At 61.0% G+C, this 23,920-nt stretch overlaps 1 protein-coding gene across 4 annotated transcripts in view; it reads left to right on the top strand.

Moving 5' to 3' along the window:
• GRIA1 (glutamate ionotropic receptor AMPA type subunit 1) overlaps positions 1–23,920 on the top strand; it is a gene marked incomplete at both ends in the record, with an annotated part of 121,501 nt that overhangs the window by 44,210 nt on the left and 53,371 nt on the right. For 3 of the 4 annotated variants that reach the window (XM_084241838.1, XM_084241836.1, XM_084241837.1), the window contains 4 exons: positions 12,320–12,559; positions 15,332–15,516; positions 19,934–19,987; positions 22,995–23,156. In XM_084241838.1, the coding sequence (XP_084097964.1) occupies positions 12,320–12,559; positions 15,332–15,516; positions 19,934–19,987; positions 22,995–23,156 (641 nt within the window). The remainder of the gene's footprint in view (positions 1–12,319; positions 12,560–15,331; positions 15,517–19,933; positions 19,988–22,994; positions 23,157–23,920) is intronic. The other variant, XM_084241839.1, reaches the window with a different exon arrangement.

Raw genomic sequence — 23,920 nt, 5'->3', positions numbered from 1 at the left:
CTTTCGTCCCCAACCCCGGTGCCCTGGTGCCAGCCTCCTGCACACCGGGAGTGCCTCGGCCAGGGAGCGGCTCACGAGCGAGACGGTTAGTGACAGATGGCCCCCCAGGAGCCCAGGGGGTGCTCCCACTGCCTCTGGCCAGGTGGACTCTGCACGTCGGACCTGGCTCCTGCCTCTCAGGCCACGAGATGTGGCAGCGCCTGCCCTTGGTGCTCCATCAATGGTGACGCTTAGACTATTTTCCCTCATCAGGTTTACAATCTCCAGGAGCTCACAGAATGAGCCCTGTTTTGTTTTTTGTGATGCTGCTATCACGTCTGACAACATCGCAGACAAGTTTTAAAACTCCTCCTTAGGGCTCAGCTCTTCAGTTCAGGGGCCTGCGACCCACGACAGGGAGGGAGGGAGACAGGCAGGGCAGGGCAGGGCAGGCCCTGATGCAGAGTCGGGCCCTGGCTTTATCGCCGTCCAGTTTCCGTTGGAGGCCCCCAACTTCCTCAGGCTCTGGGCCCAGAGCCCAAACTTCCTCGTCAAGCTGAGTTACCCTCAGAAGTCACAGCGTGGCAGCTCACAGACGAATGCACATGGCCTCACAGATGTACGTGGTTTTCATAAATTAGTTCTCACATTTTAAAATCCAGGCATTTCATTTGAAAATCTAGGTTTCCGGTTTCTCTCTCAGGTTTAACTTTTTAAACGTAAAGGCAACCACATGCACTCAGAGCAAACTCCACAGCCAGGCGACTGACCTCAAAGGAAAGCACAGGTGCGGAGACCCAGAAGCTCCTTCCTGCCCTCGGCCCTAGACACTACTCCCGTGAGAGCCCTGGCCGGCCTGCAGTGACCCCATGATGTCCTTTCTGGGTCCACCGCCCTGAGCCTGCATTGCTAAGCACCCGCATGGGTTCCGCCAGCGAGGACACATGCAGCAGCAGGAGACTGGCTTGGGTGAACAGGGTTGAGGAGGAGAATCCAAAGAACCCAGAATAAAGAACTGACAGGCACAAAACAGAGTTTAAGAGAAGCGGGACCCGGACACACAAGGCCTCTGGCTCCGAGTGCCCGGAGCAACTCATGTTTTCGGTACAGCCGCCCCCTCCCCTCCTGGCTGGTCACTAGACAGGGAAGCACTCTCAGCGTTTGGCCTGGTGCGGGTGCACGCTCACCACCGGGCTCTGCGTCATCAGGTATATTCTCCCCCTCTCTACTCTGGCCTGTTCCACAGGCTTAGCTTTGCTGACACAGGAAAGGACATCGTGGTCTGGACACGGGCGTCTTCCAGCCCGTGCTGACCAGCCTTGCAGTCACGACCCCGACATTCTCCCTGTGTCAGCACCTCACGCCTTGGGGGTCTCCAACAAGTAGGGCCATTCCATGTGCCATTCCATGTGCCATGAGCGTGTTTTCTTGGCTGGGTGTTGCCCTCGGCGCGTCGGCCGGCCGGCAGCCCTGCGAGAGCCTCACGACGCCTCCGCACGGTTCTGCTGGGGACAGCCGTTTGCCCTCTGGAGCGACGAGGTTGTGCGTGTCCCGAGTGTGTCTTGGTGCACACGCATGCACGTGTGTTTGGTCGGAGGCAGACCTGGGCGTGGCCTGAGGATGCTGAGCTTTAACAGAGATGCCCAGGAGCGCCCAAGAGGCTGCGCCGACTTCCACCCCAGCGCAGCGTGAGCCTCCGTGGCGCCATCCGCTCCAACGCTGCCTTGTCAGTCATGCTAATTTTAGCCCCCAGTGGGGGTGGAGTGATAACGGCTTGTGATTTTAATTTGTATTTCTCCTGAGTATTCGTGAGCTTCAGCGTCATTCCGTGTGTTTATTGAGAGGGTGATATGCTTTTTAAGGGACTGACAGCCAGGCCCCTCGCCGTCCTCCGCCGGGCCGTCCGCTCCCCCCAACGGGGCCGCCGTGGGCCGTGGCTAGCTGCGCGTGCTGTGGCGTCATCGGCCTTTCTATAGCTTGCATTTTCTCGCTCTCCATGCTGTCTCTTGCTGTACAGAACAGAAATTGTTCATGCTAATGCGTCCAACTTAGCAGCAATTTTTTTTTCCCCTTTACGGATAGCTGCATCTCTGTTTAAGAATGTGCTGCCTACGAGTCAGGAAGTCTGTCCTGCATTCCCTTCTGCTGGAGTGATCTTTCCCGTGTAGACAAACAATCCATCGGGGAGTGATCTGCGTGCTTGGTGTGATGAAGGGTCCGGCACGGATCTCTCCATGCAGTATCCAGCCGATGGCATCTTTGTTGAAAAATACCACCTTTCCCCACTGAACTTCAGCGGCCTCGTCATAAATCAAGTGGCCGAGCCTATGAGGCTCTGTTTCTGGTCTTTCCTTTCTCTTCTGCCGGTCTGTCTCATTGGGCTTAGAGCTCATCTAACTCGGGACCGCGACAGCAACTGTTTGCGCCTCACACTTCAAAACTGTTTTGGAACTGGGGCTCTGCCTTTGTATTTTCATAGCAACTTCGGAGCCAGCATCTCAGCATGCTTTTTTTAAAAAACCTACAGGGAGTTTAATTGGGATCACATTTAACTGACATGTGGCTTCTGTGGAATCAATATCTTTAAATGCTGAGCCTCTGCACCCGGGAACAGAGTCTGTGACTCCACTGTATGTAGATCGTCTTTGGTTTGATTCAGTAACATTTCATTGTTTCCTGTGCAGAGACCTTCCACATCTTTAGTGAGAGTTACTTTCAAGGTAATGAGTATCTTTCGATGTTATTATAAACAATTTTTTTTAATTACAATGGTTTGTTGCTGGTATATCAAATGGTATGACTTTAGAAATGACTTTAGACTGATGGGCTATCCAGTGACCTTATGTTCACTCAGTAATTCTAGTCCTCCTCAGTCGCGTTTCTGAGTTTTCTACAACTGCGATCAGATCAGCTGCGAAGGGTCACAGTACGACCCCCAACTATTTATTAACGTTTCACTTAGGGCTTCACGCTGGCGATGAGCTCCAGCGCCCGCCACTCCGTCCCCTCATGGCCTCACGCGCGGGCCTTGCCCCCTCTGACCTCCCGGCCCAAGCTCCATCACAGTGGTCACCCGGCCTTGGCAGGCCGGTGCCGTGCGCCGTGCCAGGGACCCGCCCGTTTCAGGGCCTCAGACGCCACGTCTTACCGCGGGGGCCGCGCCCGTCTGGTCTGCACGTGGGCCCCTGCAGAGCCGCGCCTCCCACGTCCTCTGCGCGGCTGCCGGCGCGGCAGGGGCCGGACTCGGAGCTTCCCCAGGGCATTTCTTCTCTCGCTGACCTCCACGCCGGCTCTGCTGCTCCGCGCGCGGCCGGCAGGGGCCTCCCAGCTTCCCGACAGGCTGCGGGCTCGCCGGCACGGACGCGCGTTTCGGGCTCACGCCCCTCTGAGGGGGAGCACCCCTTCGCTCCCTTCAGATCTAGTAAATGTTTGAATTTTCCATTTTTGCTTCTCTATTCCATTCCGTTCTTAGTCCGGAATATTTTTCTCCTTCATGAACAGCGTCATTTCGGTGTCTCCGTGAGCGGGGCTTTGTGGACGAACACGGGGTTGTGTGGAGATGTCGCCTCTGCATCTTCTCTTTCAAAGGCCTCCCCTGACAGGCAGTGCTGGGCCCGGGGTGGGGGGGGGTCATGTTCTCTCGGCTGCGCCTGGTGCCCACCCTGCTGGGCTCCGCGGCGGGTCGCTGGCCCTCGTTGGCCCGTGCTGCCGCGCCGGGGCTTCTCCCGCTCTCCGCGGCCCCGTGCGCCTCCCGAGACTCAGCCTGTCGGGCCACACTGCGCCGCTGCCTGTGTCACGACGTCGGGCTGGGAGCGCCGGCCCCATCGCAGGCCTGCCCGCTCGTCCTGCAGCCGGCCCCTGCCCACCGCGGGGTCCCGGCCCGGCCCCTCTCTGGGCTTTCATCCTGCCCTGTCTTTAGCCTCCTCCAGGTTCCCGAGCTCTCGGTGAGGAGAGGCCGGCGGCTGTGGGTCTGGCTGCCCTCGGTTCTCCGGAGCGTGCCCCGGGCGGCGGCGGCAGGGGCTCCGCGGCTCTGCCCGCTCACACCGGCCCCGGGCCTGTGCGCCTGCTCCTGCGTCCCTTTCTCCCTGTTCATCTTCACTGATGTCGTTGTCTTCTGGAGCCTCTGCTTATTTTTTCTCAGGTGCTAGACTTTGTATTTGCAGAAATGTTGGTAGAAGTCACTGAAGCCCCGGTAGCGTTCCCGCCTCCCCACGGGACGTGTGTGCTGCTGCGCGTCGCCGCTGTCCCTGCAGCCCCAGCCCCGGCTGTCACTCCCCTCCCAACGCCCGCGGGAGCCCTGAGGGGCCGACCAGGGCCTGAAGTGGGCAGTGAGAGGCCTGGGGGGCTGCGCCTTGTGGCAGAGGACCCGGAACAAGCCCCATGAAGAGCACCGGGGAGCGCAGGGTGCTGAGCATGTGGGAGTCCCAGGGGAGAGCACAGGAAGCCCCAGCCCGGTAAGCCTGCCGGCCCTGCTATCCCCCAAGGGGGCTCTGGGCAAGAAGACCATGAGAGTGACCACCTCGCCTCGTAGCTGGGCACCTGGGCCAAGGGGGCAGGCTGGGCCCTCAGCTGGCACGTCCACCTCAGCTGGCATGTCCACCCAGGCCAGGGCTGGCCTGTTTCCTCATGAAAACAGGGGTGTGGGCCCTGCCTGGCACTGCACTGTGAAGACCAAGAACGCTTTGCAAGTGCCCTGGGACAGCAGCTACGGACACACCAGGCTGGACACAGGCTCGCGGAGCGCCAGCGGCCAGGACAAGTGAAGACCAGGAGGCGCGTGGCTGGCAGCCCGTCCTTACCAGGGAAGAGTGCTTTGCAGACCAGCAGCCATGACCACCGGCCTCCCCTCCCGCTGCACCAGGTCACTCACACCAGTATTTCCCGCATCCACCACAAGATGCAGCCCTGGCCCCACCCCCGCCCAGCCCCCAGCCCCTGCTCCGCTGGGACCGCAGGGTCGCTAGCCCGCTGGACGGCGCCATTTTCCCTTCATAAATCCTCCTCCTCCAGCCCCCTTGGCTGGGAAGGGGCAGAGGGCCCGCAGCAGCCCGCGCCTATGGTCCCCGCCGGCCCCTCCCCGCTGATCCCAGGACAGACAGACATCTCAGGGCCGGGCACCAGAGGTGGGCACAAATCTGCATTCTTGGAGCCAGACCTCCTTTCTGGACGCAATGCCTCTTCCCTCCCCAGCACACGCTGCTGCTCCAGAGAGCACCTTCTCAGCTGCTCCCCCAAAGCACGTCTGACAGCGCCGGCAGCTCCTGGAAGTGGGGCCCAGCCAAGTCCCGTCCCGCCCCAGCAGCCCCGCGCCAGGACGCCGCGCCCCTCAGCAGGCATGGGCCCAGGGTGACTGACACGGCCCCCTCACATCTCCAGCCCGTTAGCCTTGTCTGTCTGCCACGGACAGGCTCCCCAGCTCAGGTCCCTGCCAGCTCCGTGAACGTGCAGGCCTCGCACACATCAAGCAGCTGCACACGCCCATGGTGGGACCGGCTGAGTCATGTGAATATTCAACAGCTCATTTGCACACCAGTCTCCCTCTCTCGCTTTGCTTTGCTTTGCTCCCCTCTCCCTCTCGCTGTTTCTCCTTCCCCAGAAACATCCCCTGTTGGCTTCTGAGTGAAGGGGCCGGGTAGCGCCCCCACACCACTCTCCCACCTCACTTTCAGGAAAGCTGTGCCCCAGGAAGCCACCGGCCTCGAGCTTTGCTTCGTTCTCAGAAGCCCCAGGCCCTGCCCTCTGCCCCCTCCGCAGACTCCGCTCTGTGGCCTCGCGGCAGGCCGGGCCTCCAGGCCTTTGCACGTGCTTCTCTCTGCTGGGACAGCCCCCACCATGCAGCCGGCCAACTACACTGTAGGGCTGCGACCCCGGGGGCCATGAGGGCCTTTTCCTGGCCCCTGTCTCGCGAGAGTGCACTGACCGCGGCCAGCCCAACAGTCCCGGGCGCAACGTTGGAGTAGAGGTTCCTGGGTGACCGCAGGGTAAAGGTCCATGGCTGGGGCACCCTGAGGCCCTTAGTCCGTGGGCTTGAGGCCAGGAGGACACAGGAAACAAGTCGGACCCTTCCCCAGCAGCCATGGGGATCCAGAGCTGGTCTCGGGCGCACCTGGCGTTAGCAAGTCACTCAACAACAGCCACGGAGTGGGAGGATTTTACGCAGAACCTGCCCTGGGATGGCCCCAGCGGATCCCAGCTGAGCCTCGGGCAGGGCCCCTTCCAGGCAGTTGCTGAGCTGCAGGTGAAGGGTCGTGGACAGGGCAGTGGGAGGCACGGCAGTGCCCACAGCACAGACACGGGGCTGCGGGAGACGCGGCGCCATATGCGGCCAGCAGGACCAGCCGTTGGGGCGCTGTGGCCAGCAGAAACCGGACCCTGGCGGCCCGCGGCGGTGAGGCTGAGCCCAGGCAAGTCTCAGCAACGTGCGTGGCTTGAGGCCATCTTAGGGGCCTCGGGGCCTTGGAACGTGCTGGTGCACATGCCGGGAGTGAAGGAATGAAGTGCTGGGGGAAGACTCTGTGCTGGGCCCACGACAGAGGCTGGAGACAACCAGCCTGGCCACAGGAGCCCATGCAGCCACGCCCGGAGCCCCTGCCATGCGGGTGGACCCAGTGCCAGCCCCACGAGGAGTACCTGGCCAGGGAGGCAGGACTTCACGGCCACACCCTGATGGAGTCAACAGAGGGGAGAGAAGACCTGGAAGGTGTCTCCAGGCGTCGCCCATTTTCAGCAGCCCCCCTGGCCGGGAATATCCTGGCCGGGAATATCCTGGGGTGTCACGAGAGGGCGTAAGGCCCTGGGGCTCGCGCGCACGCCAGTGCCACAGATGGACGGACAGACACGGAGCCTGTGCTCCAGGACACGGGCCGTACAAGGGAGCCTCGGCCAGTGCTGGGTGCTGTGCAGGCTGGCATGGGCCACTTCCTGTGCCCAACAGTCCCCTGCAGCACAGACTCACCTTGACCTCGGTGGACTCCTGCCCAGGGCCGTCCAGCGCTCCTTGGAATGTCCTGCAGAAGCTGGAAGCGCAGGCGTGAGGCGACACTGCATCTTTCAGAGACTCCAAACCAAACGCTCTCTGCAGAACCGGTAGGGGGTAGGGGGTGGTGTGCGCAGCTTCTCTGCCGTGGACCCCAGGGCCGGCTGGACTTTGGGGCTGGCCGCAGACACCTCTGCGTGAGGCCTGGGCCCCCGGGGGCCCCTCCCTTCCTCCTCAACCGCAGGCCGCAGCCCCTGTGCGGGGCTTCTCCTCAGGAAGAAGCATCGTGAACCAAAACAACGAGTCTGATACCGCGGCTGGGCCGCGGATGGTGCCACGTGAAACGAATCAGAGCAAGGGAGGCAACTACCAGGTGATTTCACTCGTGTGGGCTGTAAGGAAAGCAAAGCATCCGAACTAACACAGAAATGCAGGCCCAGCCCTAGCCTCTGGCGGCAGGGTGCCCGGCCCGGGAGGCAGAGGGGCAGTTGGTGGGTGGCAGACGGCACAGGCGGGCAGCCGGCCCCTGCCAGGGTCACGCCCCAAGCTCACCCGCTGCAGGGAGAGCACAGGCTTCGCCCTCCGCGGAGCCTGCCTCGGGGATGGCAGGGACCCTCAGCAAGCGACGAGTCTCTCGAGCATGACTTTGTGGTCGCGCCTCTGAGATGACAGCGCCGGGACTGCTGAGGTGTGGACGTGAGGGGACCCCGGCTCCTCGGAGCCTGGCAGGACGCCCACAGCTCCACCAAGCCCGCTCACCCTCGTCCCCATGGCCGCCTCAAGCAGCCTCTTCCATTGTTCCCCGTAACCCCTTCCTGTGTGCTCGGCGCCCTGAACAGCCAGGCGCACCCCACGGCCCCGGCGCCCCCACGCGAACCTGACAGGCAGGCTGTCTCTGGCGCCTGGTTTCCCCAAGGCTCTCCAGCCTGGAACGCCACGTGGGTCACAGCCCCGGAGGGCGGAGTAACGCTGGGAGTCACGGGTGCGGCGTCCCTCCCCGCCGGCCAGTGCTGGCCGGGCAAAGGCGGACGCGGTGAGCGGGCAGCTCCTGGGCTGGGCAGCAGGTCCGGCGGCCGGATCCAGCTCTCAGTTGGGGCAACACAGCCCGGGGCACGGCTGGTGTCCCTGCGTGTGACTTGAGGCGGCCCCCAACGGCTCTCGCTGTCCCCCTCGGGCGTGGTCCCGTGGCTCCCCACCACCATGGCCCCCCGGCCCGTCTCCTGGCCCTCGTGCTCCTCCCGCCCCGTTCTGTCCCCTCGCCCGCCCCTCCCCGCGGGGTGCCCGGGCTGCGGTCAGCCTGCACATGCTGTCCTCCTGCTGCCCCTTGTTCCGTGTCTCCACGTTCCACGCGCCAGGGCGACCCGATCGATATTCGTCCTCCTCCGACTGTTTCGCTGAGCGTCATCCCTTCAGCCCCATCCTTGCCGCCGCGGAAGGCAAGCGTTCATCTTTTCTGATGGCCGAGGAGCGTCCACTGCGTAGGCCCCACCTTCTCCAGCCACTCCTGTTCGGGGCATGGGGTCCTTTCCGGGCCTCGGCTGCTGTGACTGTGCTGCAGTGAACACGGGGTGGGGGGGGTTTGCTTCCGAGTCAGTGCGCTGTGACCTCTGGGCAGACTCCCGGGGGTGGAAGCTCTGGGTCATCTGGCAGCTCCATGTTCAAGATGGCGGAACCCCCCAGGCCCCCGGAGGGGCTGGGCCAGTCTGCACCCCCCAGTAAGCGGCTCCTTTACTTCACATCCTTGCCAGCACCTGCTGTTTCTGAGGTTTTTTAATACGAGCCACAGGAAATCAGCTTTTCGACGGGCCTGACTCTCTGACTCCTGATTCTAAACCGGAGAAGGTGAGGGAGGCCTCACAGGCGCCGAGATCCACGCACCAAGACCTCCAGGGAGGTCTCCCCACCAAGCACACTGCCCTCCGGAAGGCCAGCCCCCCTTCTGCCTGAAACATTCCCGTTCTTGAACCCCAATCTGCACATCTGTCAAAAATCACAAACTCATCCAAGCACCTGGAACAGAGGCTCTGTGGCCCCCACGCCTCATAGTGTGTGGGGTCTATGTGGGACCCCCACAGTTCATGCACTGGCAGCAGCGCCCTCATGGCCACAGCACGGTAGCCCTGGACTTCCAGAGCCCCACGCACCACCAGTACATTGTACTATCAATGCGCATGTCTGAGTTGCTTAAGAAAAGCACCTGGGCTTCGGCAAAGCCAGGCCGAGGCACACCGAGGGAGCCTTATCCCCAGATGCCGAGGGCCATCTGGCCAGTGTCCTTAGGGCACCTTCCAGTTCAAGTGCATGGACAAAGTGGATAAACTGAGGTCCAGGAGTGCGGGACCTCAAGGGCAGAGCCGGCCTGGCCCAGGGGCAGGCGCCCGCAAGGTGGCCTGTCACTCAGGGCGCTGCTGACTCCTGCTCGCACCCGCAGCAGTTATAAAATCAGACATGATAACAGATGAAAGCACTCGGCACGGCGTGGAGTGTCTGGTGAAAGAACAATGTCAGCTGTGAGATATTAAAGCGTCAAGTCATCCGGCTGTTGTCAGCGGAGGGCGGGGGCTGAGCTCCTTGGCTTCTCAGCAGGCCCGGGACTGGGGCTCCGCGGGGTCGTGCTCGGCGTCCAGGGGGTGGTGCAGGGAGGAGACTGTCCTCCCTGCCAGGAAACAGCAGCAAAGGGCGGCCCCCGCAAGCTCGCGTCACAGCCCTGGGGTGGGCTCTGCCGGGGGTCCTGGGCCTTTCACAGTGGACCCTCGGGCAGAGTCCTGGTTCTCGGGCCTGCCCTGACGTGCCTCGGCCCCCGCCCTCTGCCGGGTGACTGCACAGTCGAGGGTGCAGCCTACCGAAGCGCAGACTCAGACGCCTGCCAGGAGACTCGTGCTCGGACTCCGTGACGGCCAGACCCGCGGGCCCCGGGGCTCTGTCGGTGTCTGGGCGTGCGAGTGTGCACTGACGCTCTGCCAGCGGGTCACTGAGGTCAGTCAGTCCATGCCGTCCAGTCACCTAGATAACAATCCAGAACGTCACAGCCTGAAGAGAAGTTCACTGTCCAGGACCCAGACCAGGAGTTCACACACGGGGAAACGGAGGCACAGGGGTGCGTGGGGCTCGCTCAGGGTCACACAAGTAGGTGCGGAGACGCGTCCGCTCACTGGCATCCAGTCCGGTGCTTCTCGGAGACCACGTGCCGGGGAATGTCCATCAAGACAGTCACAGACGCTCGGCTCCCGCAAACCCTGCGTCCCGGCCGCACGTGGGGCTCTGCCCAGCCTCGGCCTCACGGCTCTCCTCTGCCCGCCCGTCCAGGTCTCAAGCATCTGCTGATCTGCCTGTGCCCTGCCTTCCCACCACCCAGCGATCCCCCGCCGCTCCAGCCATGCAGCCCCGCGTCTCCGTCTGGGACCAGCCCGCCCGGCCCAGTGCCACTCCCCCCGCCCCTCTGGCTTCCTGCTGCTGCGCAGGCTTCGCAGCAACGAGGGGTGGGCTTGGGGTCAGTGGCCGAGCAGCCCCGCCGGGGTCCACCTCAGTGACTCCAGGAGCCGGGGTGGCAGCTCACACTTAGCCTCAGAGGGAGGACACGATGCTCAGTTTAAAAGGAGTGAGATTCGCAAAGCGGGGAAAGAAGCAGGTGATGTGAGAAGGGAACAGCCTCACCCCCAGGGTCTAAGGACCGGCCGATGCCCGCCTTCCCGGCCTCTGCCCGCCCGTCCCGTCCCACCTCCCTGACTTCTAGGGTTCTGGTAAGAAAGGCCGGCCGCAAGGGCCCCGGAGCCCCTCTGGGCAAGGGGCCGTGGGGCCGCGAGCAAGGGCCCAGCACCCGCAGGGCGAGGATGTGCCACGGCAGGGGCCGAACCGCGCGCAGAGCCGAGGGCAGCGTTGAGCAGGGTCCGCACGCACTCCCTGCGCGTCGCCAGGGTGATGGATGGGCTTCTTGACAAATCTATATTTAACGTGCGGGGAATGACATGCAGCGTGTGCTTCCTGGTGGAGAAATCTGTATTTACGGAGATCTCCATTTCGGCAACTACAACAGACCTTACAGACGCTGCCTGCTCCCCGCTGCGTCCTCCGGGCTGGAGGGCAAAGGCACCCAAGGGCGGGGGAGTCGCCACTCAGGGGGGCGGCGGCCCGGGGTTCCTCATCCCGTGGGGGCCTGCGGGCCTCTCCTTAGCACTCAAAGTGTCTCCACCCAACAGCTGCTGACTGGACACCGCCCGCGGCCGGGGCGCTCCGGCTCTGGGTCACAGCCGCAGGCTCCGGGGCATCAGCATTAACCCAACAGCCACAGGCTGACACAGTAAATAATCATCATTAAAGCAGGAGAAATAAGACTGGGCGGTGCGACGGAGACTTTCTCGGGTGAGGGAGCTGGCGCCCCTACTTGGAGGAGGTGATGCAGGGAGGCTGCGCTAGGAGGTGAGGTCTGAGCTGGAAAGGAGCTCTGGCGAGGCGGGGGCGGCGCTGCAGGCCGGGGAAGAGGCTCTGGGAGGGCGGGCGGGCGGGAAGGAGCCAGCGACGGCAGGTCTTCAGCCCGGAGCCCAGGAGTCTGAGGATTCCCGTGGCCAGTGGGAAACTGCACAACTTGTGACACGTGTTGTACAAGGACGGGAAGCAATGCCTTTGCTCGGTTTTGATTTAAAAGACCCCTCCAGTTTCTGGAAAGGGAATAAATGTCAGTGCCTAACACCAAAACTGGAGTCCAAGCCCCTGCGCCCCCAGGAGGGCCGTGCAGGGGGCCAAGCAGACACTCCAACAGGTGCCGGGCCCGGGTCATTCAGTGGACTGGACAAGTGCAGCGGGGAGTGGCCTGGAAGCTGAGGGGCAGCCCTGCATGGTGGCGGCCCCAGGGTCTTCTTCCCGTAGGGTGGTCAAGCTCTGCTTCGAAACAGGGCTGTGCACGGAAACACTCTGGGGCTGGGTCCAAATATCCGTCCAACTCAGAGAAGACTGAGCGCAGCGAGCTTGGACACGGTCATGACCTTCTGAGCTCTGGGTGTCCCCTTTACAAGATGAGCCGGGGCCCTTCCCCGTGGTCACTGTCCCTGTGGAGAACACGCACAGGCTTGGTGTGCGTTGATGATCAGTAACCATGACAACATCTGGCATGGGACTGGCACTCGGCAAACTGCTCTAGACAGATGGGCGGCGAGTGCAAGGCACAGATGGGTTGGCTGGATGAACAGCTGAATACAGCGGTGGGCCGGCAGGAGGGCGGGTGGGCTGCTTGGTCAGGCGGGCCGTGGCCACGTGACGGACGACGGGCAGGGCTGGGCGGGACGCGTGGGCTGTGGACAGTTCCCTTGGACCCACCTGATGGCCTGGCCACAGGTCTCCTGCCCGCTGACCCTTCTCTTCCCCCTGCAGTCTGTTCCCAGTTCTCCAAAGGCGTGTACGCCATCTTCGGGTTCTACGAGCGGAGGACCGTCAACATGCTGACCTCCTTCTGCGGGGCCCTCCACGTCTGCTTCATCACGCCCAGCTTTCCCGTGGACACGTCCAACCAGTTTGTCCTTCAGCTGCGCCCGGAGCTGCAGGATGCCCTCATCAGCATCATCGACCATTACAAGTGGCAGAAATTTGTCTACATCTATGATGCCGACCGGGGTAAGCCAGGGGCTCAGGAGGGAAACTCGTGCAGGATGGAGAGAATGTGGCCGGCAGGAAGGAGGATGGTGCCCCTCAAGGTGTAGGGAGTGACCCAGAGATGCTTTATTTCCACGGGCTGGCTTTCAGCAGCTACTGATAACCTCTACTCGTGCCTGGACGCGCGTCCTTTCAGGAGAGCAATCCTCTTAACGCCATGTCGCACGGCAGCTCGCCAAGCTCCCTTGAGTCCTGAGCCCAGCTCAGGACCTCCGCACTGGCTCACGCCCACGCACGCTGTTAGGACACAGACCGGAGCCAGACAGGCACGGGCCTGGGCCTGAGTCTGATCTCTCTCCCCTCCAAGCTCTCCAGGCCTCCTTGACCGTTGACAGAAAGGGGAGGAAACGCCTAAGCCTCCGTTCCCTCGTCTCCACAATGAAGACAAAAGGCATCGACCTCAGAAATTGTTGTGAGGACTGAATAAGAGAACGGCTAGAAATAGCCTGTATCGCCAGCTCCAATTACTCTCTCTGTTTGAGTTGTTCTCATCACCACCACAACTATGCCCGTCCCACCATCATCACCTCCACCATCCCATCATCACCACCTCTCCCAGGCCCTTCTGATTCTGCTCCCACCTAAATTTTTAATTTTACATCCCATTTTCCAAATATTTCCTTAACTTTTTCTTCTCCGCACCTTTACTGTTCCTGTTTTCTGGAATACACTTTCCTCAAATCGTACTACGTAAAACCATCCTCTCTTGCAGCCCAAACACTGCTCTAACTAGGACTCGCCCATTTTTCTCTAGTTTAATCGAGAAACACGTGGCGTACGCCATGATCCAGCACGCGGCACAATGGCTCAATTTACAAACACTGTGCAATGACCACGCAGTGGGCGCGGGTGACACCCATCCCTCCACGTGGGTACAGTGAAGAAAAAGGAAGCAGGAGCCCCCTCCAACTCACGGGCATGCGGGAGCCGCCCTCGGCCCCACACAGGGCAACGCTAGCCCAGGCGCCCATCCCTCCTCTCACCTCCTCCCGGGAGTCGGGCCGCCCGGTCCCGCCGCCCCATACATCGCCTGTCCCGCCCGGCCTCAGTCACCACTGGTGTGAATCAGTAAATGTGGCTTGCAAGGTCTGGAAACTGAGGCAGAGGAACCCTCGGCAAAAGAGAGGTTTTATCAGAGGAGGCCTGCGGGAGACTGACCAGGAATGGTTTGGGGAGTGGAGCGGGCATCGTGCTGGTGGGGGAGGCCAGGCAGGTCCCTCCACTCCCCTTCCCTCTCACTGCCACAATTTCCCCTTAGACGCCTCGGCGAGGGTGTCTCCAGAGGGCTGAGTCAGACATAAGGAAGCACAGACCTTGGAAGTGGCCAAGCCAGAGAAATGAGGTCAGACCAGAGGGTCTTCTCGGGGGTGGCAGAAGGGCCTCGCTCTGAACATCCCCACCGGCCTCAGAGCTCAGAGCTCTGCCCTTTGTCAGCGTGTGACCTTGGACCGTGACTAAGTTGCTCTGAGCCTCAATTTCCCCATTTACGAAACTGGGAGAACAATGGGACGCCCCCGCAGCGTCCGCCAGCTGAAGAGAGACAGGAGTTGAACGGCCCAGACAGTCCGCGTTCCAGAAACGCAGGGCTCGAGCGCATCAGGCGCTAGACACAAAAGAACCAACGAGGGGAAACAGGGTGGTCAGCCTGCGGGTGGTTCCTAGGCCGGACGCCACGCTGGCCACTGCGGAGGGGTCCAGCCCTTCATGGGGAGACAGAACATCTATGCACCAAGACTGACTCGGCCTGAGTGCAAGCACCCCTCGGCCTCCACATCCGCCCCCAAAGCCATCCGTGCCCCGAGTCCTGGAGACTGTGGACGAGAGCTGTCAGGGAGCTGGAGGGAGGGCTCAGGCGGGGTTTAGACTGCGCACAGGTGGTCTTAAAACAGCACGCACCTGCGATTCCTGGGCGGGCCCAAGAGTCACATGGTCCTGGCGGCGAGGCGGGCAGGCGCACTTCCGCCAGAGCGCAATGTGAGAAGCTTGGCCAGATGTGCTGGCCCCGAGGGGAAGTGTCCTGCAGAAGCTGGAAGCAAGAAAGCCAGCCCCCCAGGCCTCCAGGCAGGGACACGGCCCCAGGCACCCTGAAGCGCCACAGTCAGTCCCTCGCCCACCCCCAGGAGGAAGTTGGCTGCGGCTCGGCTCGCAGCCCCTGTGCCTGTGGCCACGCCGCAAAGTGGCACCGCTAGCGGACCCGCCCCTGCATCCCAGAATGGAGCAGAAGGACAAAAGGACCCCGCTCGCTCAGCCAGGATAAGGGGAGGGCGGCTAGCTGCACCCACGCTGCGCCCCCACCGTGCGAGGACAGAGCGCCAGGCCTTGGGCACATGCACTGGCCAGGCAAGACTGGCAGGGAGCATCTGTCCCAACGCCAGGTAGACACGCAGGCCAAGGCTACCGAGAGCCTGGTGGCAGTGACAACTGATACTTTGAAACCCTTTGCACCTGCCAGCTAGACGAGCAGGAGTGGGTGTGGCATCACCACCCCTGCAGGTGAAGAAACTAAACTTCAGGGAGGTCACGAGCCCAGGCCAGGTCATGCAGCCAGGATACTGCCCCTCACCTGTGTTCTGGGGACAGGGACAACGAGGCCCAGCGCCCGCCCTCAGCCCCGGGGCTTGCAGGGCTACACAGGGGAGCAGAGCCTGGTGGCACGGGTTGGGGTGGAGCCTGCCAGGGTGACGGCGTCTGTGCCCTGACTGCACTTCTCTGTCCTGCTCACCCTCCCTCCAGGCTTGTCCGTCCTGCAGAAGGTCCTGGACACAGCCGCCGAGAAGAACTGGCAGGTGACGGCGGTCAACATCCTGACGACCACGGAGGAGGGCTACCGGGTGCTCTTCCAGGACCTGGAAAAGAAGAAGGAGCGGCTGGTGGTGGTGGACTGCGAGTCGGAGCGGCTCGGCGCCATCCTGGGCCAGGTAGCGGGCAGCGCCAGGGGCAGGGGTGCTGTGGTTCCAGAAGGAGCTGCTGAGTTCTTGGGCCTTGGGGGTCTAGAGTTCTGCGAGGTCTGAGACTTTCCTCCTTAGCGCCTGGAGCTGATCAGCTTTAATTCTGAAATTCTAGGAAATATACACGCAACAGGCGCCTCCCCGTGGGCTTCGGGTGGCCCGCAGACCAGCTGGCCAAAAACTTTGCTCCAAGGCTTCCCCATAGTGTTAAAAGTAAGCGGCCCTGCATTTCAGAGTCCAGGAAGCACCCTCCCCACAGGCGCAGGCTGCAGAGCCGGCTCCCGGCTGGGCTTCAGGCCTGTTACCGCCACCCAGCCTCAGGCATCTCATCCACTTGGCTTGGTGACCTGAGTCCCAGGTGGCAGCAGCACCCTCCTGCTCTTCCGTGACACTCACGTGTCTGGGGAATCAATGGCCCCGCATTCTGTGAGAGGAAACAAGGACCTTGACAGCTTTTAAGCTGACATCTCTAGGCCTGGCGCCTCTGGTCTCAGAACAGCAGGCCGTGCCTGTGTGCGTGTGCAGCGCTGGTCTTCGCATTCACACACATGTGCTCGGGGGGGCTGCACCACTTGTGAACAGAGCTATGGATTAAAGATGGTAGCTTCAGGAGCCTGGCAACATGACAAAGCTTGCTGATGGCCCTCGAGGCCCCTGAACCCCACGGGGAACCCCAGCAGCACCCAGCAATCACCCACAGGCCTCCACAGCACCGCAGGAGAGACTGGGGGCCAGGGGTCCTCAAAGGCATGAACGGTGTGCTCTGCTCTGCCGAGGATGACCTGGCCTCCCCTCGCAGGAGGAGAAATCAGCAAAAGCGGGTTCCGTTGAACCCAAAGTTGTCTGGGCTGGAAGCGGGCGTGGGCTCTGGTGAATGCGGCGGGACAAGGGGAAGAGGAAGAGCCGACACCAGAGCCCGCCCAGCTGGGGTTCTACCTCGCCCGCCCGGCTCCAGGCCTGCACCACCTCGGGCTACTGATCTGAAAAACGGAGTCACCATCATCCTCCTCGGCACCACCACACCACCGTCGCGGCAGCTCTGGCGAGCGGCGTCTGTACACGAAGCTCTTGGAACCAGTAACGTGTAAACAACGCCCCGTGGCTGTTCGCCGTGCCAGGCGGTGCTGCGTCTCACGATCCTCCCGCGGAGGGCACGAAGGGATGTGTAACACGGGGACGGCCGCCAGCGTACAGATCTCACACAAAGGTCAGACGAGACGCGAGGTGAAAGGGCCCAACGCCCACGAGACGTTCTTACAGGACGGCGGCTTGACGACGACGAGGACCGCAGCCCTTGTCTCCTTCCCCCGGGCTCACCACACACAGCCCCTGCACCCGCACACCAGCCGGGGAACAGCTCCCGTCCAGTTCTCTCCGGCGTAAATGGAGAAACAAGGGCTCCCGCGTGCCCCAGGACTCGTAGCGAGAAAGGCAGCGAGTGAACTCCAGCAGGGCCTGTCTACACGGCACAGGGGCTGTCTACACGGCTCAGCCTCTCAAAAGGCAACTTTTCAGCCAAACTACATCTTTGTCAAAGAACAAAGCTGCATTTTGTAAGGAAGTGGCTTGTTTATGGGTGTTCAGATCCTCAGATATCAACATTTTAAAGAGCTGGATATTTCTTTTAAATGTAAGACCAAAGTAGTGAAATTCAGAAACACTTAACGGACCACTTGACTCTCAGTTTCCAGAAAGATGGCTTAAGGTCCAAGTGGTCAATGATTCGCCCTGGGTTCAGCCAACTGACTGGTGACCATGGCGGGCCTAGACTGTCCACTCCGACTGGCAGCCCGACATCTTGACGTGAGCATTGACAACCCCATGCTCAGCGGCGGGGTCTGTCACCCAATACAAATGAGGAAGGACCCAGCGACTCCAGACTCCAAACGGGGGGGTCCCTGCATGTGTCTCCAGCTCCACCAGGGCCGGGGGTGTTTTCTTTCCTCCCTGCTGTCTCCAGAGGACTGGGCACTTACAGGCAGTCAACAAAAAGTGTTTTGAGTGGATGGAAAGAACAGGGGGCCAATGACGGCGCTAAGAGAGCCCGGGAGGGGAGTGGGGCTGGAGACACATGGGCAGCCGCTCTGAGCCGAAGGAAGGACAGCTTGGCCCGGGGAGAGAGAAGGGCACCGAGCCTCCACCCAGAGACCATGGCACGGAGGAGCACGGGCTTGACTTCCTCAGGAAACCCCTCGAGAGCTTGGAAATTACTCTGCGGGGAGTGGGGAGCCACGAGGTGGTGAGCAGCAAGGGTTACTGCACCTTGTCAAGAGATAAGACACCATGTGAGAGCAGGCGGCCATGAGGCTCAGAAAGGGTTAGAGAGCCCAGACCAGCCCCATCGTCACACCCTCTCTTGCTGTCTTCGAGGCGTGTCTCGCCTGCCGAGACCTCCCTCGCTCACCTCCCGCTCCCCACCGCAACACCAGCTCGGCCCAGGGAGGGCCCGGGGCCTTGCCTTATGCACAGCCTGGCTCCCGCGCGGCTGGGCTGCAGAGGCCACACTCAGGAAAACTTCTTGAATGAGCTGAAGGTTTTCCAGAGGACTTGGACTGAGACCGTGGCCTTGGGACCTATGACGTCAGAGAATGCAGAGGGCTTTCCCGACAGACTGCGAATCGCGCACTTTGGGAAGGAGCTTTGAAAGGAGCCAGTGAGCCCAGGCTCCCGGGACGGACACACCCCCTCGACGCCGCTCTCTGAGTCCTGTGTGTGCTGATCTGGCTACCTGTGCAGGTGGGCCCTGCCCAGCAGGCCATGCCTCTGGAGGGAGGCCTCGTGGGTCTTGCCCCACCACCCCCAGTGTCAGCTTTCCATGCACGTTGCAAAGGCTGTGGAGGGGGCGGGCGGTGCACCAGGTGGCTGAGCAGCGTAGCTTGGAAGGCAGGTGTAGCTTGGACAGCTCATCCTCGCCAGGCAGAAGTCACCGGGCCCCTGTGTTTCCACCTGTAATTTCACCTTGCAGAGACTCTACCTGAGCATCCCACATGTGCTGAGCTTGGGAATATCTCTTATCTGCTATTCTGGGTGTTTATTAGAAATGGAATAGGTTTCTGATAAAGGTATCTCACCGTTGAAAGGGCAGCAAAGCGTCTGCTAAGAAGATGAGAAAGTAATGAAGAGTTATTAATAAAACTATCACCCCAGTAGGATTTCAAGCTCTGTGGTCGGAATTTCACGATCTAACCACAGTTAGGCAGGTTTCATTGTGTGCACTTGCATTTAATTATTCCCTATATAAAAAATCTGTGAGCCTCTATGCACATACATCCAATTAAGTAGATGCCTGAATGTGGATTTTAATAACCTTGAAAATTTATTCAGTTCAAGAAACCCAAGTGCTTCTCAGACGCTTTATGATCCCACCACAGAGCAGGGGAGAGGTTCGCGCAGAGGGTATAGACCCCATTTGATGATTAGAAAGAGAAAGAAATAGATCAAGTTAACTTGTAGATGGAGCGAGGACTCCACAAGGCCTGCGTCCCAGAGGGTCCTGCGCTGTCTGGAGGCCCAGGCAATCCTCTGCTACATCCTTTCACAAACACACCGTTGCAGTGATGGGGGAGCCCGACATGCAGCGTGGGGCGCGCTTGGGGCCTGGCCCCAAGGGCTAACTACATCAGGCACCATATGGAAAGGCTCAGAGTCAGCCCCCCACACGGCGTCCACACTGCTGTGGGATCTGAAAATCACCTCCCCCCGGGCCAGGACCACCCATGCTCCTCGGTGGCAGGGCCAGATGATGCTGGCATTCCCTCTGGCACGCAGGTGGGGGGCCCATTACTGTCTGGGTGCTCTCTCGGCACAGGGAAGGAGGCATGAAATTTGAAGGTGGGTATGGTTCGTGCAAGGGTGGAAGGTCAACAACTAGAGTGGAATCATCCACCTACGTATCTGACCACCATCCACCATCTGACCATCCATCCACCCAGTTACCATCTGTCCATCTGTCCACCCACTCACCCACCCACCACCTGTCCATCTAAGCAGCAGATATTGTCATGACAGTGCTGAGGAATTCAAGGAGGGGATAAGATCCCCCCAGGGAGGACTCGCCATGTGGGGGGGGGCGGGGGGGGAGGTTTCCGGAAGAAGCAGCGAGTGTTCCAGCCGAGTCCTTAGGGTGAGGAGAGTGCTTCCTGGCCTGGACGCAGACAAAACTGATTCCAAACCTTTCACCTGCCACATGGCAGCAGCTGGCCTGGGCCCTTCCTCAGCCTCACTCTGCCTCAGCCCCTCATCTGTGAAAGACGGGTGTGGGCACCCCGATCTGCACTGGGGGCACAGCGGGGCGCACTGTCACACTCAACCGAGCGCGTGGCTTCTGTGGCTGCTGTGGTGGCCTGAACCGCCAGTGCCTGATGGCGCCTCGCACTGTGTCTTGCAGATTGTGAAGCTGGAGAAGAACGGCATCGGCTACCACTACATCCTGGCCAACCTGGTGAGTGACGCAGCAGCTCCCTGCGCACGAGGGCCCTCGCCGGGGTGGCTAGAGCTGCGAGGCCGCCTCCTGGAGCATGGCCATGCCCACCCTCAACACCGCTGGCCCGCCACGGCGCCCGGAGCCGCGGCCTTCCCCGGGGACAGTGCTGGGGCCAGGCCTCCGCCCTCGCCAGCCAGTCTGAGTGGACATGCTCTCTAAAGGACACGGGGTGTCTGGGCCCTCCGACTTTTGCCCCCGTTGTGACGCTGCAATCGCTCACTGTGTCGGCACAGACAGGTCAGTCAGAAGGGCACTGACCAACCGTTCCCCTCCATGAGCGGCGTCAAGGCCCTCCCCACTCCCTGCCCATGATGGCGGCACTGACCTGCCTTTTCAAAACAGTAAGTTTTTATTTTAACAATTGCAGTTTTTTTAACTGAGTGCAGCTATCCCCCATGGTGGGAAGACTTGCTCCCCAGCATCTTCCGTGCCGATGCACCCCAGCCGCCTCGCCATGCTGGGGCCCGGCCGCGGCGCCGTGTGTCCAAGGCCATGCTTTGCACATTCACCCTTTTTTTTTTTCAGTCATGCAGTTTGATTCTTCCAGAGTATCTTCCAAAGCCAGATATAATTTTATTTTGCTGTTTGCCCGATTTTCAAGAGTTTTCTTGAGATGAAATTTACATGCCCCAAACATTCGATGGTTGTCAGCAGTCACAGCACTGCGACATCAACACCAACATTTAATTCTGAGACTTTCCATCCTCCCAAGGAAGACACCCTGTGACCCCCCCCAAGCCCCACCTCACCCCGGACAGCCAGCGCCTGCCTCCCACTCTGGGCACCGCTGGCCCGTGAGGGGTCTCCGCAGGCGCCCTGTCCGACCCCTTCACCAGCGCGTCTTCAGGGCGCGCCCCCGCAGCATCAGGCAGCACCTACCCATCCCACCCCCATCTTAACCCACATAGGAGACACCCACGTTTGCCCGCCTGTCGGCAGTGGGGACACGGCTGCCCCCTTTCTGATGACTGCCCTTGAGGGGGCGCTGGGGCCACGGGCCACATGTGATTCCAAGTCTTGACTTTTGAGGGATCCCGAAGTTACTTTCCAAAGCGGCTGCATCTCCCATCCAATAACAAATTTTCATATTGATTAAATATTTTCATCAATAACAAACTTCACTGCGGAGGTGAGCCGTGCCCAGCTGCCCTGACAGCTGACGCTGCTTCTCTGTGCAATTTTCTGCTTCCACGAAAACGTGACTTGCAGCTTGTCCAGGGTGGCTGGCGTCACGCGGGGCTTGAGCTCTGCTACCTTGTGCTGATGGTGTCTATGGGAGCTACCAGTCACGAACCGAAGGAAAGCATCTTACTTCTCCTTACTTGGGGAGCAAAGACAGGTGTGAGCAGATGACAGGCGAGGGCTGAGTGTACAGGTCAGCGCAGCAGCGGCAGAGAGCGGGGCCGGAGCTGCGCCCTGCTGGGGTGAGACAGACGCGCCCTACCCCCGGCCCTGTGCCTCTCGCCTGGCCGGTCCCCTCGTTTCTGTCTCAGGGATGCAAGCAGAAGTGCTCCTGGGCCAGGCTAACTCGGGCCTGGCTGCTGAGGCTAAGCTGTGACTTTTCACAACTCTATGCGTTTTAAGGGGGGGGCGACTGTCCAGTGGCTTTTGGGGAACTGAGGATCTTAACCCATAAAGAACATTGCGAGGACAGTTACTTTGATGCCACAGAGGAAGCCCGCAGGTCCCAGGCCTTGGTGCTAGAGACACCTCGGGCACCCCACCCCCCCACCCCCGTCTAAGCTGTAGGGACCGGGAGCACCCCCCCCTCCAGGCCTAAGCTGCCTCTGCTGTGGGGAAGCCGCCAGCCAGCGGGTGGGCCTGGTCCCACATGAGCCAGCAACAGAGACTGGAAGCGCGGGGCCAGTGGCAGCGTCCGGTGCCCTCTCCAGGGTTTCCTGGAGACCCTCGGAGCAGCCTGTGGGGCAGACACAGCCAGGCGGAGCCCTGCCCTGAGGCAGGACCGAAATGCAACAGCCGTGGCCTCAGGCCACTGGAGGCTCCAGATAATTACACGCCAGCCTCCCTCTGTTGCTGAGTGACCCTCGGGCACGACACCCCCAAGTCGGCCCCCGGGGGGGGTCTGTCTCCTTCTCATCTGCATCCTCCTCCTCCTGACCTACCAGCTCTCAGATCCTGGCGACTGGCAGCTAATGGGATGCAAATTGCACACACCATCCAAATACAAAGACGCGCATGTTCCAATAGATTAGTTGATAATTAGGCTTCAAATTACTAATTAATTCAGTTTGAAACAGTCAAGTAAGTGGTGTGTTTTTCTTCCCCTTCAGAGAAATAACACGATTTATAAGATGATAATTTCTAGAAATTCTGCCACATAATTAGCCTGTGGCAGCGGAGAACTGACCTCCCCTCGAGTGTGACGATGGTTCCCGAGGCAGAGCCCAGGGAGGCCTCCAGAAGGTTCACCGCGGGGCGGGAGGACCATGCTGACCTGACGTACTCTCACCCACGTCAGAAGGCAGGGCTTCATGCCCATCCTCCTCGCTGGTCACTGTGGGGCTGCTTTAGGGCTCCGATAACCAGCTTTGGGGCTGTTGGAAGGGGAGCGGCAGGAAGGAGGCTGTGGGTGAGGAGGGATTTGTGGGCAGGAAATCAGCAAAAACATCAGCTTTGCAAGGCCAGATCAGCCGGAGCCAACCCCACGGCCACCCAGCGTGTTCCTCCTTCGCAGCGGGACATGCGGCCCTGGCTCCAGGCTCAGAGGGCCGCGGGGGAGCAGACACATCACTAGACACACCAGGGGTCGCAAGCATCCTCCACGCGCAGCGGCGGGCCGTGCTGGTGCTCCCGGCGGTACTCCCTGTCAGTGCTCCCGGCCGGTGCTCTGCTTTGCCGCTCTATGCGAAGTGACAGCCAGTGCAGGGGGCAGGGAGGGTGCGCGTGTCTCCTTTAAGGGAACCTGCGGGTTCTGAACCTGCTCCCCGTCCCCCTCCCTGCGCAGGGCTTCATGGACATCGACTTAAACAAGTTCAAGGAGAGCGGCGCGAACGTGACGGGCTTCCAGCTGGTCAACTACACAGACACGGTCCCGGCCAAGATCATGCAGCAGTGGAAGAGCAGCGACGCCCGAGACCACACCCGCGTGGACTGGAAGAGACCCAAGGTGAGGTGCGGTGCCTCCGGCCCGAGGAGGAGACGCTTCCCTGAGTGAGGGGCCCAGGGGGCCCACAAAGAGGGAGAGGGCCGAGGGCCAGAGTGATGAGGGTTTAGCAAGATGCTTCACAGTTCTCTCCTGAGAATAAAATCCAGGCTCAGGCAGCAATAGCGCCACAGTCACCCAGCACCCAGGCTGCCGCCCACCTTCTTGTTCCAGTCTCAGCCTGCGGCTGCTGCCTCAGAGCCCAACACGGCTGCTGAAGCGCCAGCCATCACCTCAGTCCTCTGCCCAGCCGAGAGGGAAAACTAAAGCACAACTGCTTCTCTGTAGAGCCCTTTGGGAAGTGGCAATGAATTTTCCACTCACGTGCTAGTGGCCACCTCTCGGGAACGCGTCCCTACCAGTTGTGGAGAAGCCAGAAGCGTGACTCTCTCTTCTGGGCAGGGCTGCTGCACAGCGGGGGCAGGGAGGGGTGGGGGGGCAGGGGTGGCATCCGTGCCCACTACTCTGTGCATGGAGGCCCTGCCGCGGGGGCCGACCCTGCTCTGCTCAGCCTCTCGGCTCCTGTCAGGCAGTCCAAGGAACAGCCCCCGCCGTCTGCTGGGGAGACGCGCCCCAATTATCATGCAGACTGCTCTCAGCAGCCAAAAGCCTGCAGCCAGAATCTATTTTGTTTGCTCTTCCTAATGTCTCGGAATATGGGGAGCAGGCACTGCCCTGCCTGCCCTTGTCAGCTCTGCGACAGGGCTGTGTGGGAGCCGTGCGGGAAG

The sequence above is a fragment of the Talpa europaea genome, assembly GCF_964194135.1.
Source record: "Talpa europaea genome assembly, chromosome: 9".
Taxonomy (NCBI): Eukaryota; Metazoa; Chordata; class Mammalia; order Eulipotyphla; family Talpidae; genus Talpa; species Talpa europaea.
The sequence above is the reverse complement of the archived record's forward strand: the minus strand, read 5'-3'. Positions and strand labels throughout refer to the sequence as shown.